This window comes from Poecilia mexicana, unplaced genomic scaffold (genome assembly GCF_051168715.1).
Source record: "Poecilia mexicana isolate PSO_F unplaced genomic scaffold, ASM5116871v1 scaffold_2, whole genome shotgun sequence".
Lineage (NCBI taxonomy): Eukaryota > Metazoa > Chordata > Actinopteri > Cyprinodontiformes > Poeciliidae > Poecilia > Poecilia mexicana.
In genome coordinates this window covers 52125514-52139094 of record NW_028263371.1, presented here as the reverse complement: position 1 = coordinate 52139094, position 13581 = coordinate 52125514, and the positions used below count along the sequence as shown (strand labels likewise).

Genomic DNA, 13581 nt, shown 5'->3' with positions numbered 1-13581 from the left:
AGACTGGTTTTCCAGAATGTTTAGATGAATTTCCAGAGGAAGTGAAGGAGGATCTGAGACCTCTGACCTCTGAATGCTACTGGCTGAGCTGCTTGATGGCTTTAAACAATCCTCCTCTTCAGCCGGACTGGAAGAACCATGTTCCTGGGTTTGACTCCTGGGATATTTTTCCTAGAGAAATCAAACCGTCTGTCATGTAGAGAAAGCAGATGCAGCAATGAAGAAAACAGATTCTGACATCACTTCCCGTTTCTTAATTATTGTATTGTGGGGGGTTTCTTTTGTATAACAGGATGAATGAAGAAACTAGAAAAAAATTGGGAATTCTTTTCACTTTAAATCTGAAGTTCTTAGAGGTGTAATACCTGTTGTATTTTAATACCTGGAGTTATTTCTATTTTTTTCTGCTGCGCTCTGACAAAAGCCTAATGAAGATTCTTAGAAAACACACATCATGTTAATATAGATATTAATCTTCAAATGCATTTTCTGCAGGGAGTTTGGTTTTGTAGTGTGGAATGTTTGTGAAATTGAGTTAAATTATGTCCAAGTCAAGGTACCAATCTATGACCAGAGATATGGAAATCAACAAACCAGCAAACAAAAATCCCTCTGGATGTTATTATCCCTGCAGTCACAGCAATAATTTTTAAGATTGTATGTAGATGTTGACTTCAGAGATCTAATCCAAGTTTTCCAAACAAATACCTCTTACATAAATGTGTTCATTATCAATTTTATTTTCATTTTAATAAAAAACAGCTGAATGGAGATGGAGTGGTTGCCACTTCTGCTTTGGAGGAAACAAAAAAGATCCTGGGTTCAAATCACAAGTTATCCCTTTCCTTATTGGGGTTTTGTCTAGGTCCAAAAACATGATTGCTATTGATGAATAAAAAAAAGAATCAATATCTGGATTTGGAGTTTAGGTTTAGGTCCTACATATTGCACAACATTATAAAATGTAGCAGTGTTGTGGTCAAGACCACCTAACCCGAGACCAAGACAAGACCAAGACCAGAGTGTATCGAGACCGAGACAAGACCAAGACCAGAGTGTATCGAGACCGAGACAAGACCAAGACTTTTAGGGTGCAAGACCAAGTCAAGACCAAGACCGAGGGAAGTTGAGACCGAGTCAAGACCAAGACCAGCGCCCCATGCTACATGATACGATGAAATGTGAAGTATGATCAAAACTGCTTCTCAAATTGATCTGAAAGATCCATATTCCCATAAAAACACCTAGATATTAAATACTTTATAAATTTAACCAATATTAAAAGCAGAATAAACTCTGTTCTGCTTTGCTTCTATCTGTGCTACAATCTGCGGCGGTCTCGTGCCATCCCTAAAAAGATAACGCCCTGGGCGTTTGCTCATGTCAGAAACCATTAAACAAAGCAATTGAGGCAATGCCCTGATGGTAAATAACGCTCAACTATGAACACTGACCAAGGAGCAACAAGCAAGAAGTAACCAATCACAAGACTCTCACCGTGACTGTTCTCACCCTCTCTCCCACATGAAGCCAGGTAGTCTGACACCATGGCACACATTACAGCTGCCACTTTGAACAAAAACAATCAAAGAGCAATGTGCATGCTCTGCGTGCTCTTTCATTCTTGTGTTTTATTTTGTTAATTAAAAAAATATCAATGTACATAATTAAATAAAATAATGATAGCTACTGCAGTGTACGCAGAGGATTACAAGAACAAAGAAGAGTGTTCTGTCAGGTCAGCATATGCTGTCAGAGCATCATACGCTTAGCACGAACTCACGGCTATATTTGTCAGACACGTCATTACCATATAATTTTATTTAATTAGTAACATAGAATCATGATGTAGATCATCATACACTTTATTAACAGTTGTATAGCATCCTGAATTAGCAGTTAAATAAGTTAATGAGTTTTACAGGGGCGTGTGTTGTAGTTGACTGCAGCTGCAGCCAGACCTTGCTTTAAATACACTTTGAAACCACGACAATTCATGTATATCTACATAGTTATCATGGAAAACAATTTAATGACTTATTTTAGTCATAACTTGTTGCGTATGATGAACTGACAACTCCTCTGACTGTCAGACTTCTTAATGCGCAGGCTGTCAGAATAGCATGTATGCTATGGTAATCTGATAGAACAACGGCTCTCAGCGACACTCCAGTCCTATCTAATAAGTAAAGAGATGAGCAGATGAATCGTACTGTTCCTGAATGTCGCATCAATATATTTAAGACTTTTGGACACAGTGTTGTCTCATATTTGCGACAAGTCAGTCAACATCTCCGCACAATAATTCAGTGCAGTGAGTGACTTTTTTTTCCCATCACAAATGCTTATGTGTCCCTATACAGCTAGCTTTGCTAACATCATGTCAACGGAGCTTACCTTTCTATGAGCTTCTTTTCTAAGTGACGAAAAAAGTTAGACGTTGTCCCCACCGTCTGTGAAAGCTGTCGCCATCGGAATAGAATGCAGCAGTATTCTATTACCGTCTATTAGACCGACATCTTCTGCTGCTGATAGAAAACCACTGCGCATGTCTTGGAGCGCCGCGTGCAAGTGAAAGGTGGGGAGGGGTGGGGGAGGGAGGAGAAACAGAAACACGTAATTGGCAGGTCACGTTATTGGTTGGATTTTAATTGGTGCGTTTTGTATCCACTGAAAACAAAGATGTTAACAAATAAACTGGACAGTATGCTGTAGGTTTAGTGATATTTTCACAGTTGCGGTCTCGACTGGTTTTGAACTAAAATGCCGAGTCCTCAGCGCCCGAGACCGAGACAAAATGCGGTCGAGTCCGAGACCATCAAACAATGGTCTCAAGACCAAGACCAATCTCGAGTACTACAACACTGAAATGTAGATTGTCCTTTATTCTGAATGAACAAAAGATGTCGATGAGCTTTCATTAATATTATTTCACACTTTTCAATTCCTTTAGTAGGGAAGCAATTCTGAGGAAGCTGCAGTCACAGATTGTTGCCAACAGAGGTCACTGTCAAACCAAAGATTCAGTCACTTCTCAGGTCAGTGATCTTTAGATGCTGTGAGTTCACAGCATCTAAAGATCAACCAGCGACCTTCTTTAAAATCCTTTCAGAGTATTATCTCATGGACTCTGAACTAAAGTCTTTCTGACAGGGAGCTGACAGTGTGTTGAAGAACTATGGACAGGGTGCTTTGAAGCATCTGGTTCAAAAACGCATTCTAAACCTTTGGTAGAAATCCATCTATCCTTCCATTTTCTGTACACCCTTGTCCCTTAGTGGGGTCGGGAGGTGCTGGTGTGGGGTACACCCTAGACAGGTCGCCAGTCTGTCCAGACCTTTGGTAGAAATGGCGCCTTTAATTCCAGTTTGCAGTACAGAACAGAGAAAACTACAGAGTTGTCAATGTTGTGTTAATCTATTTATAGTCTAAAAAGAGGAGCCAGCAGTTTATTTGAGGAAATAAAAGTGCAGAAGTTAATTAGTTGGTTAGCCGCTGCTAAGAATTAAAATTAACTCTCCCTGTGGTTTTAACTAACGATCAGGAGCGCGGCAGGTATAATATCTGTCCATTTCGGCGAAGCAAAACCACGCAAAAAATAAAAAAATCCTCGTAAAACGCACGGCCAGACCGGGCTAATTTCAACACAAGGGCAACACAGGTCTTGCCCTTGTGTTGTGACTGTTACTCACACTGACGTTACTCTTTTTAAAAAAGCTGAGTAAGTCCTGCTGCTGTTTCAGCCTTTTAGTTGGTGGTGGCATTGTACTGAAATGAGATATAAAAAAAAAGACATTTTGGCTAGCGTAGCAAACGTCTAGAGAAAGTTAGCAGTTAAATATTGGATGAGTGATCATCCCAAGACTAAGATGACTAAACCAAAAAGATTCAGTTTCTATATATGAAAGTGAACTGACAACAAGACGTTATGAATAAGCGATGTTCATAGCAGCATTCCCGACAGACCATTTTACCTCATTCACAAGTTTCTGACTTCTGTGTCGCTGTTTCCCCTCCCTTCTGAGTGCTCACTCAGCAGTTCAGAGAGGGGAGGGGGAGTACCGTGACGTAACGCGATGCTGCGCCTTCAAAATAAAAGCACGCTAGTTAAAAAAATGTCAAAATCCAATATTTTGCGGTACAATTTTTTGGGGGGGACATATCCACCTGGCTTCAATATTGGGGGGGACATGTCCCCCCCGCTTCCTACGCCGCTGGGTGAAGGACTTGAGAAATACTGTTGAATGGTTGTTGGAATGACCTGCAAGTATAGCAGAGGTAATGGGGACTGCTAAATGACGAGAAGGAGGAAGGCTTGGGTGGGGGTGAAAGGCACCTTAAAGATGTAAGACCTGGGACTAGTCAAAGGTAGGGGTGAAATTGTAGTTCAGTTTGTGTCCTGTAGAACCTTTCTGCAGCAGGCTAGCCCGGAGTACCCCGAATCACACAGAAAGGAGACACCCTTTCCAAGTGCTGACATTACTCGTCAAAGATTCATAAATTATGCAACAAAGCAGCTATATATGTAGAATTTAAACAAGATTTAAAATATGTCTGATTTGGCTGTTATATTTTCAGAAATTTTCCCTCGTTTGACGTGCACAAGGCTAAGTGCTGCTTGTTTCGTTCTGGGGAGGCAGAGCAGGTCAGACCCGGAGGACCAGGGTGGAGCAGAAGGTTGATGGATCAGATCTTTAATGGGTTAAGGAGCTAGACCGATCGAGGTCTCTGGACGAACAGTGTTTAAGGTCTGTTCTCCGAGCTGAAACAGCCAATGAGAAATCTTTGGAACTGGAGTGATAAGCTGCATCTCCCTGGATTTAACTACGACGCTGCTGCAGTTATCAATGCGGTTGAAGATAAATGCGTGGCTGAGTTTCTATAGACCCTGAGGTGTTTTTATTTGTGATAAGGGTGATGAGACGTGCGACGGACGGCTGTGAAAGACAAGGTAGCTATGGTTACCAATACCTTGATATTTAATCTGCCACCTGGCGGAGTGGATAGATCATAACCCTATAAGGCAGGGGTGTCAAACTCAATTTCACCGAGGGCCACTTCAGCATATTGGCCCCCCTTAACGGGCCACATTGACGGTACAGATCAGGAGTGCATCCCTGCTAAAACACCCCAGACAAAAGATTGACTTCCTTCATTCAGTTCTGTAGAGGCTTATAATGAGTCAATGGTCCAGGTGTGTTAGAGAAGGAACGCATCTAAAGCTGCAGATGGTAGCTCTGGAAAACTAGACTTGGGCACCATTAGCATAAATGTATGAAAATACAATGTTAAAAATAAATTAAACACCACCTCATATTGTTAAATAACTGATTTTATGTATTGAAGTTTTAAATATTACATTTGAGTTTCCATGGATGTAAAATTACTGATCAGTTTAAAAATTACAATATTTAAATCAGTGTTTAAAGGTAAGCAAACAAATAAAAACAAGTCACATGGGCAGACATTATAGACTTTACGCAAAGATTTAGTCTCAGAGGCAACTGAAATCTATTAATTTAGAAAATCCTTTCTGAATATCATCTGATGGGCTCTGAACTAAATGCGTCTTTCTGACCGAGAGCTGACGGCGTGTTGAAGAGTTATGGACCGGACGCTTTGGAGCATCTGGTTAGGAAGCGCATTACAAACCTTTGGTTGAGATGTAGTTTGTAGTCAATTCGTGCTCAAAACCTATTTTAAGTCAATCATTGGCCTATAAATTGCTGGGGGGGCCATATGTGGCCCGCGGGCCTTGAGTTTGACACATGTGCATTACGCCATAGAACTGCCAATTGGTAACTGAAGTAAAGTAGATTTGATTTCAAAGAAGCCAACATTGAAGTCGATTGGCAAATGAACCATCACAAAAGAGGAAGGCTCTTGTTGTCTCACTGCACCCCAAGAGATGCATAACCTACAAAAACTGTTTCCGTCTGGTTTTGAACCAGAGACCTTTTGCGTGTAAAGCAAACATGATAACCACTAAACTACAGGAACTGAACTTCTCTACTCTGTTTCAGTTTGAGGTTCCAAAGTTGATGATGTGAGATGCAACGCATGAAAATTTCAACTGAGGTTTGCACTCAGATGCCTGGATTCAGAGTATAGACCATGACACCACAGAACCCTTGTTGACCTTTAGTAAACACCTGTGATGAATAGAACATGCAAAAATCTGTTTCTGTCTGGTTTTGAACCAGAGACCTTTTGCGTGTAAAGCCAACATGATAACCACTACACTACAGAAACTCATGCTCTTTGCAGTGTTCCTGGTAGATGATCCACATTTTGTTAGAGACTAATGTCAATGATGGTCATGGAACAATGGCAAATACTTATACCACAGATCCTCTCAGAGAGCACAGTAACTTGGTGAACAAACTGTCAGACTTATAATTGTGCCCAATTTCACATTACAGTCCATAAACTAAGCCTGGGATCAAAAAATGTATTGAAGATGTCATTAGCAGAGACAAATGGTTCTACAGAGACTTGGTTAAATGGCTAAAAAATAAAATCAATACTTACAAATAAAAGATGGTTCAAAAATAAAATTAAGACATTAAATAAAAAAATATCTCTGAAATACAATCACTTGAAAATTAAAAATGGTTCAAAAATAATATCAACACTTCAAAATACAAGATCTCTGGAAAATAAAATATTATGTATGTTGTTTTGAAAAACATTAGAATATAAGCACTTTTATCAAATCTCCATTGTGGTAAGATCATGTAAGTTCTTCTTAAATCCATGGAATCTCAACAGTTTGTAAGGTAGGTGAGTTAGCTCAGCAGGTTAGAGCATCGTGCCGGTAATCCTGAGGTCATCGGTTCAAACCCCACATGGGGCAATTCATGTGTAAGGTCTTTCAGACAATCAACACTTCAAAATAAATAAGGGTTCAAAAATAAAATCAACACTTCAAAAATAAATAAGGATTCAATAATAAAATCAACGCTTCAAAATAAGGTTTCAAAAATAAAATCAACACTTTACAATTAAAAAATGGTTCAAAATTAAATCAACACTTTTAAAAAAATGGTTCAAAAATAAAATCAACAGTTCAAAATGTATAATGGTAACTGTTTCTGTCTGTTCAGTCCATAAACTAAGCCTGGGATCAAAAAAAACTTATCAGGCCACAGAGACATGGTGTGATTTCAGGGAGTGTCTTCATTCCATATAATCAGCTACCCTCCTCCTTCTCCTCAGACGCTGCACAGACTTTTTTAGAAACTCTTCTCGGAAAAGCATCTCCTTTCAGCGCTGAAAGTTAATAAAATAAGTAAAGTCTGAATGCTTTTCTTGGCTGATTTTATGCTCCGTGTGTCAATACAAATTATGATTCATCGATTGAGATTTTCATTCTCAACACTACCTTGAAGTTATTCTTAAAGTCTTATTTTTATGACTCTTTATTACTGTATTGTAAGACAAATTCCCCTCCACAGAGTTTCTGGTTTGATTCACAGTGACTTCTCTGGAAACTCAAAGAATGATAAAAACAGGAATGTCAGAAACTGGATCATCAGGTCCAACACACCTTCACACAAATGTTTCCTTCTCATCTTTGCCAAACACTAACCTGAGATCAACTCTACAGGTTCCAAATGAAACTAGTCTTTAGTCGAGATTATTAGATGCGATTAGATAGGAATATATATTTCTACTGCCATCTGAAGAAATTCACCACACCAGCCAAAACAACTAAACAGAGTCAGGAAGAGATCTTTGTGTTGTCAAACTACCTTGTAAACTTGCTGCTGAATGTGCTTTCTGCTGTTGCAAGGGGCCATGATAACAGTAACAGTTTGGGAGCAGGGAGAACAGAAGAAATAAATAAAAAAAGACACAACTCAGTTAAACTATATGTAAAACCTCAACAACATTAATGAACAAACTATAAATTATCAGAATGAAAACAAATGAAAAAGCAAAAAACACCAGCAGATCTCAGATCATAACAGAAAAACTGCCAGAATAATTATTGGGCACTGAAATCCACTAAATATGAAACAGAGCTTTGGAACAGAATTTTGGGACTGAAGGTTTTTCCTAGTGCCATATACTGGGTGAAGGATGACACAGTTAACCTTTAGGAGACAAAGATCAGTTTGATGACTCTACTTCATCCATGTCCAGTAAAATACCATCCTCCCATCACGTGAGTTTCTGTTTTTATTCAGTGAGTTCTTTGGAAATGAAAATAATACGGAAAGAACACCAGTAACTGGATCAGCAGGTTCAGCACTCACACACTGATGCTTGCCAAGATTTGTTTCAACTGAAGGAAATGAGAAAACTCTTTTTGTTACATTGATGCATGGCTGTAGAAAATACAGACTACATTCAAGTGATTAATGTTAATCAGTTAGAAGCTTTTTTACAGATAATTTTGCTCTAAAAAATTCAGATTAATAAGATTAATAATAAGATTATTAATAATTATTATTGATTAATAATTAGTATTTATTATTTATTATTAATAATAATAACTATTATTATTATTATTATTATTATTATTATTATTATTATTATAAATAAGATTAATTAATCTGTTATTATCAGTAATAACAGATTAATAAATTGTTGTTTTTAACAACTACAGTCTCAACAGTATCATCAGCAGCAAACCATCAACAGCAATACATCAGGGAAAACATAGGCTACATTTGCTTTGCATTGTCTTTAAATGATGACAATATGGTATGATCGGGTTCTACATGAGATTCTTGATTAATATCGGTGTTACCTTGTAAGATATCTTGCTGTATAAAACCCCCTTTTTAACTCTGAACACGGCCCTGATCCAGAACAAGAAGATAGTTTTAACCAGGCTAGCAAAAACTGGAAACCTCCTGAAAATGTTATTAAACCATATTCAGCATCAGTTTAACTGAAATAGTTAATTTTTCATGTAGAGTGCACCGACATCCCATGATCTACGAATTGAAGTACATAGAAACACCTGCAGAGGGCGCACAGAACTCAGCCCAGAATGGAGGACATGGAGAATAAATTCCTTTTAAAACATTTGGAGCCTCATGTTTGTTACTAAAAGAGTCGGCAGCTCCAATGTGCAATTACAGAATAACAGGTCAGTAGCAAATCCTGGAAAAGGAAAACAAGAGTATTAAAAAGAAAATAAAGAATGTTTTGATTAAGAAAATATGACATTTTATCTACTAGTATGCTCCTTTTTAGGGTCAAAAGACTTTTAAAGGTTTCTGTAAGGAGCTTGAATTATAAATGTGGAAATTTCATGGATTGAATACACAGTATTTAAAAGACAATAGTCCATTATGTAAATTAACTGGATGAACTCTTCATTAAGAATTTAGGTTACATATTAGGATTTATTATTGCACGTTAATTTGCGGACACTGATCTCAGTTTCTGTCCTCTTCACTGTCTGCTTGTTGTATTTGGGTTCACAAATATTAGAACAAGGTTTTCTGAGGTTTAGGGACCCTGTAGGGAACGCTGCTCACCTGTTCCTCATTACCTTCTCTGCTTCAGACTCACAACTCATTGCTATCGTTAGACAGCTCACTTCAATTTTGTTTTATGTCTAGTCTTTTTACTGAAATGCATTTACAAACTTGTATTTTGTAGTTATTCTAGTTTCAGTCTTATTTTAGCCAAATAATTTGAGTATATTTTTGTATGCTGAAGCACAAATGCCACAGGCAAATGTTTTTTGAAAAACTTTCTTTTTTTTTTTTTTTGCAAGATTAAAAAATATCCAAGATGGGTTGGAATTAAAGCTACATTTTGCAAAACGGAGTCCAACCAAACATCCTTTCATAAACTGAAACCATAAAAATTTTAAATGAAACTTTGCCAATAAGCCTTTTGAACCTGAAATATGATATAAATATGTAAGATTTTTTAGTAACAATTATGTTGAATAAATAAAATCTAAAAAGATGGATTTAAAATGAACAATTGAACTTTCCAAATACGATTCTTCAAGACAGGGTCACTAAGAGTTTCCAGGGCAAAAGACAAACTGACCTCAAAGAAAGAACTCAGATGTTTTGTCAAGTTATTCCTTGCATTTTAATTTTGGGGATTTCAGAATTTTTGGCCCGTGCCGTAGGCAGCACTGTTGCCTTGCCAGCCAAGGATTTTCTTGCAGTAAGAAGGTTCTGGGTTTGATTCCATGCCCCGGTCTTTCTGCATGGAGTTTGCATGTTCTCCCTGTGCATACGTGGGTTTTCTCTGGGTACTCCGGTTTCCTCCCACAAAAACATGATTGTCAGGTTAATTGGCCTCTCCGAATTGTCCCTAGGTGTGAGTGTGTGTGTGCATGGTAATCTGTCTCTGTGTTGCCCTGCGACAGACTGGCGACCTGTCCAGGGTGACCCCGTCTCTCACCCAGAACGTTAGCTGGAGATAGGAACCAGCAGCCCTCCCGACCCAAATAAGGGACAAGGGTGTAAAGAAAATGGATGGATGGACAGAGGTTTTTGCGACACTGCTTCTTATCTACCGTCTCTGTCAAAGCAAGATAATTCTACTTTTCAAGAGAAGAGTAAATCCTTAAAACAGAGTATTTGCTTATTCATCCAAACCACTGATTTAAAGGGACTACTTTACCACATTTATGACTAACCTATATCTAAACAGGTGCAAAAAAGACAGAATTAGTTTTCAGAAATTAAATGACAACACAGCTTCTGTCAAAGCTTTGTAGTATATGTAAATTTAATTTTCTTTTGCCTTTAAAAGTTTTTTGTTTTTACAAATATAATAAAAGGTTTGCGAATCATACACTGTTTTGTATTTTGCCTTTAGTTTAGAAAGTTCCAAAACAATTTTGGCAACTAGGAGGATTTTTTGTACTTTGAGAGGTAAATCAGATTTTCTGAAAGCAGAAATATCCTTTTACCCAAACTAATATCTACACACCAACTTCTGCATCATCCTATAGAGAAAACAAGGAAATGAAAACAAACATACTATTATTCCAACAACACTTTATTGATTTTTAGGGATTCATAGTAGAAAGTTAACAAGAAGAGAATTTCAATCATCATCTTAATTGATTTGGATGTAATTAAAGTTTAACCCTGATTTATGCAGAGCTTAGCAGAAATGAACCCCTGGAGATATGAATGTCCAACAATTGACGAGATGCAGTTTAATTAAACTAGAGATTCACTAGTCTGTCAAAATAAAACATTCAAGGGAAAAAAGGAGGCTCAATTGCATCATGGATAGCCTACAATATAGATGGAGAAAGAAAATGTGAAGTTTTGTCTGATGATTTATTCATAAACGTTGGCAAACAAAAAAACAAGGTTATTCTTATAAATATAGAAAACAAATTTGTGGTATTAATATGCTTCAATAAAAGTCCTTTCTTTTTTATAAAAGTAAAAAGCATAATTTTGTGCCTGAACACAAAACTGTTTGATGTTACAGGTCTGATTTATGCAATGAAGTCTATAATATGAAAACAGTTGCCAAACATTTCTTCTGTTTGTTTGTTTTTTAACTGTAAAGAGTTGCAGTGTCAAATATAATAAGCAGTTTTTATAAGTTCGTGAAATAGAACTTGTGCTTTTCTTTACAGTTCTGTGGTCAGTCATTGTAGCTGTCATCTCTGTGGAGCCAAACTTTACTTTCAGTTCCACTTTATGTTCTTTATTTCTTTTGTGTAGTAGAACTTTTAAGTAAAATTACTTCTTCTACTCCCCGAATCATCTACATATTTTGGATCTTTGCTTTGAGTCCTAAAGAAATTAATGGTTATCATTTTATGACTTAGATCGGCTACATTAAGGACATACCTTTGGTTTCATCCCAGCCCACATAACATATGTGTCTTACTTCTCTTTTTATGTTTAGACTCATCAAACCTTTCTACAGGTTCACCACATGGGTAAAGCACAGCTCCTCTAAGAATCGCTTCCTGAGGTCTAGCAGGACACAGGACTTTATATTCTTCACTAAACTCTTCATTAATGAGCTCCCGCACTATTTGACTTTCTGCTAACCCCCCCACTGTGAGAATGAAGCCAATGTTCAGATTTTTATTTAATATTTCTCTGAGACTCTTAGTGATGCCCTGAAGAATCTCATCAAAGAAAGTTATCAGTTTCTCTCTGGAGATTATGATAGATCCTTCATCCCACGAAGCTCCTTCTATTGACTCAAAGAACTTTTCTATGTCTTTCTTTTTCTCAGCCAGTTCTCCCAGACTATCTGGACATTGGATCTCAACATCCTCATCTACCTGCTTGAGATTAGTAAAAGTATACATCATCTTCTGAACCTCACTGGGATATTTTTCTTCATATTCATCCCAGACTCCATGAAAGAATATTTCTCTGAGGAACTTTTTGAACTTTCTGTCCACAGTTCGTCCTCTCAGGTCATTTCCAGATGCCTTGTGCAGCTCCTTTAAGGCTCCTCCTTTCAGGACTTTATGAACAGTGATGTCAATGGTTCCTCCTGAAACCCACAAAATGAGATAAAGTTTTCGATTTATTGTAGATCAATATTAGTCTTCTACAACAATCCTGTCAACCCTGGATTATTGTGAAGGTAAATGTTTTACTGCAGCATCAGCTTTACAGACAGTTACCTCCACAATCAGCAATAACATACTGAGTTCCTGGAGTCTGATCCAGTGACTTTGCGATGTGGTTCTGTGTGATGAATCCATCAGCTGGAAGCTTCTTACACCAGACTGAAGCAGCTTCTGGTTCCAGTTGTAATCACCAGTTTTTTATCATCTCCTTCTGTTATAATTCCTGCCTAGAAAATGAATATAATAAAATCAAAGCTGAACATTTCAGAACTTCATTGGTCTCTGTAAAACCTGATATTACCTGAATTGCAGCTTCTTTCATGAACTGTTTTGCTGATTCATCCCAGATGGCAGGAACCGTCAGGACCCAGGTGAAGTCAGAGGCTGTGAACGGTGAACCTGCTTTGTTGGCATTGATTGTTTTCAGTGCGTCATCCTTCAGGAATCTCAGGGATTCAGAGAAAACCTTCAGAGCCGTCATTTTCTTATCATTTTCGCTTTAATCTTAAGGTTCTCATTAAGATCCTAGAATATCACAATTATATGAAGAATATTTACTAACACTGGACGAAAAGTGGGATTTTTGACCCTGTATTCTGACGCAAACTCAGCTCATCAACGACAGATTTTGACAGCAATCGACAGTCTACGTTTTCACTCACGGGAGTCGAATTCTGAATCCTTGGAGGGGGGAAGTGGCGGTGCGGGTGGGCGGGTGGGAGGTGTTAACCACAGACATAATATAAGGATAGACGCCTCATGGACCGCTCTCGCCTATTGTCGCTGACAAGATTTAGGGCGGCCATCTTGGAGCGGTACACCACTCCACTCAGCCTTATGTGTTTAGCAGGCACAATGACGTATCAGCGCATTTAATCGATCATAAGACACTTTTTTGTTACTGGAAACCATATTCAAACATCTATCAAAGCAACATTTATAAACAATTGTATTTTTAAGTATGTTTTTAATACATAGTTCATCATATTTAAATATGCTTAGTGGCTATAACAATAGAATAGGAATGGAATATT

At 37.8% G+C, this 13581-nt stretch overlaps 1 protein-coding gene and 1 pseudogene across 2 annotated transcripts in view; one reads left to right on the top strand and one right to left on the bottom strand.

Moving 5' to 3' along the window:
- The window catches only part of LOC106923415 (uncharacterized), a 32865-nt gene extending 32094 nt beyond the window's left edge, over positions 1 to 771 (top strand). Inside the window, exon 26 of the mRNA XM_088002610.1 lies at positions 3 to 771. Coding sequence (XP_087858736.1) covers positions 3 to 200 — 198 coding nt within the window. The 3' untranslated portion in view covers positions 201 to 771. The remainder of the gene's footprint in view (positions 1 to 2) is intronic.
- Positions 772 to 10971: 10200 nt separating this feature from the next.
- Positions 10972 to 13036, bottom strand: LOC106913639 (heat shock 70 kDa protein 12A-like; annotated as a pseudogene). Its single transcript, XR_015762006.1, has 3 exons — positions 12849 to 13036; positions 12602 to 12774; positions 10972 to 12468 (listed from the first exon to the last, which is right to left on the bottom strand). The product of XR_015762006.1 is annotated as a heat shock 70 kDa protein 12A-like (transcript).
- Positions 13037 to 13581: the final 545 nt, after the last annotated feature.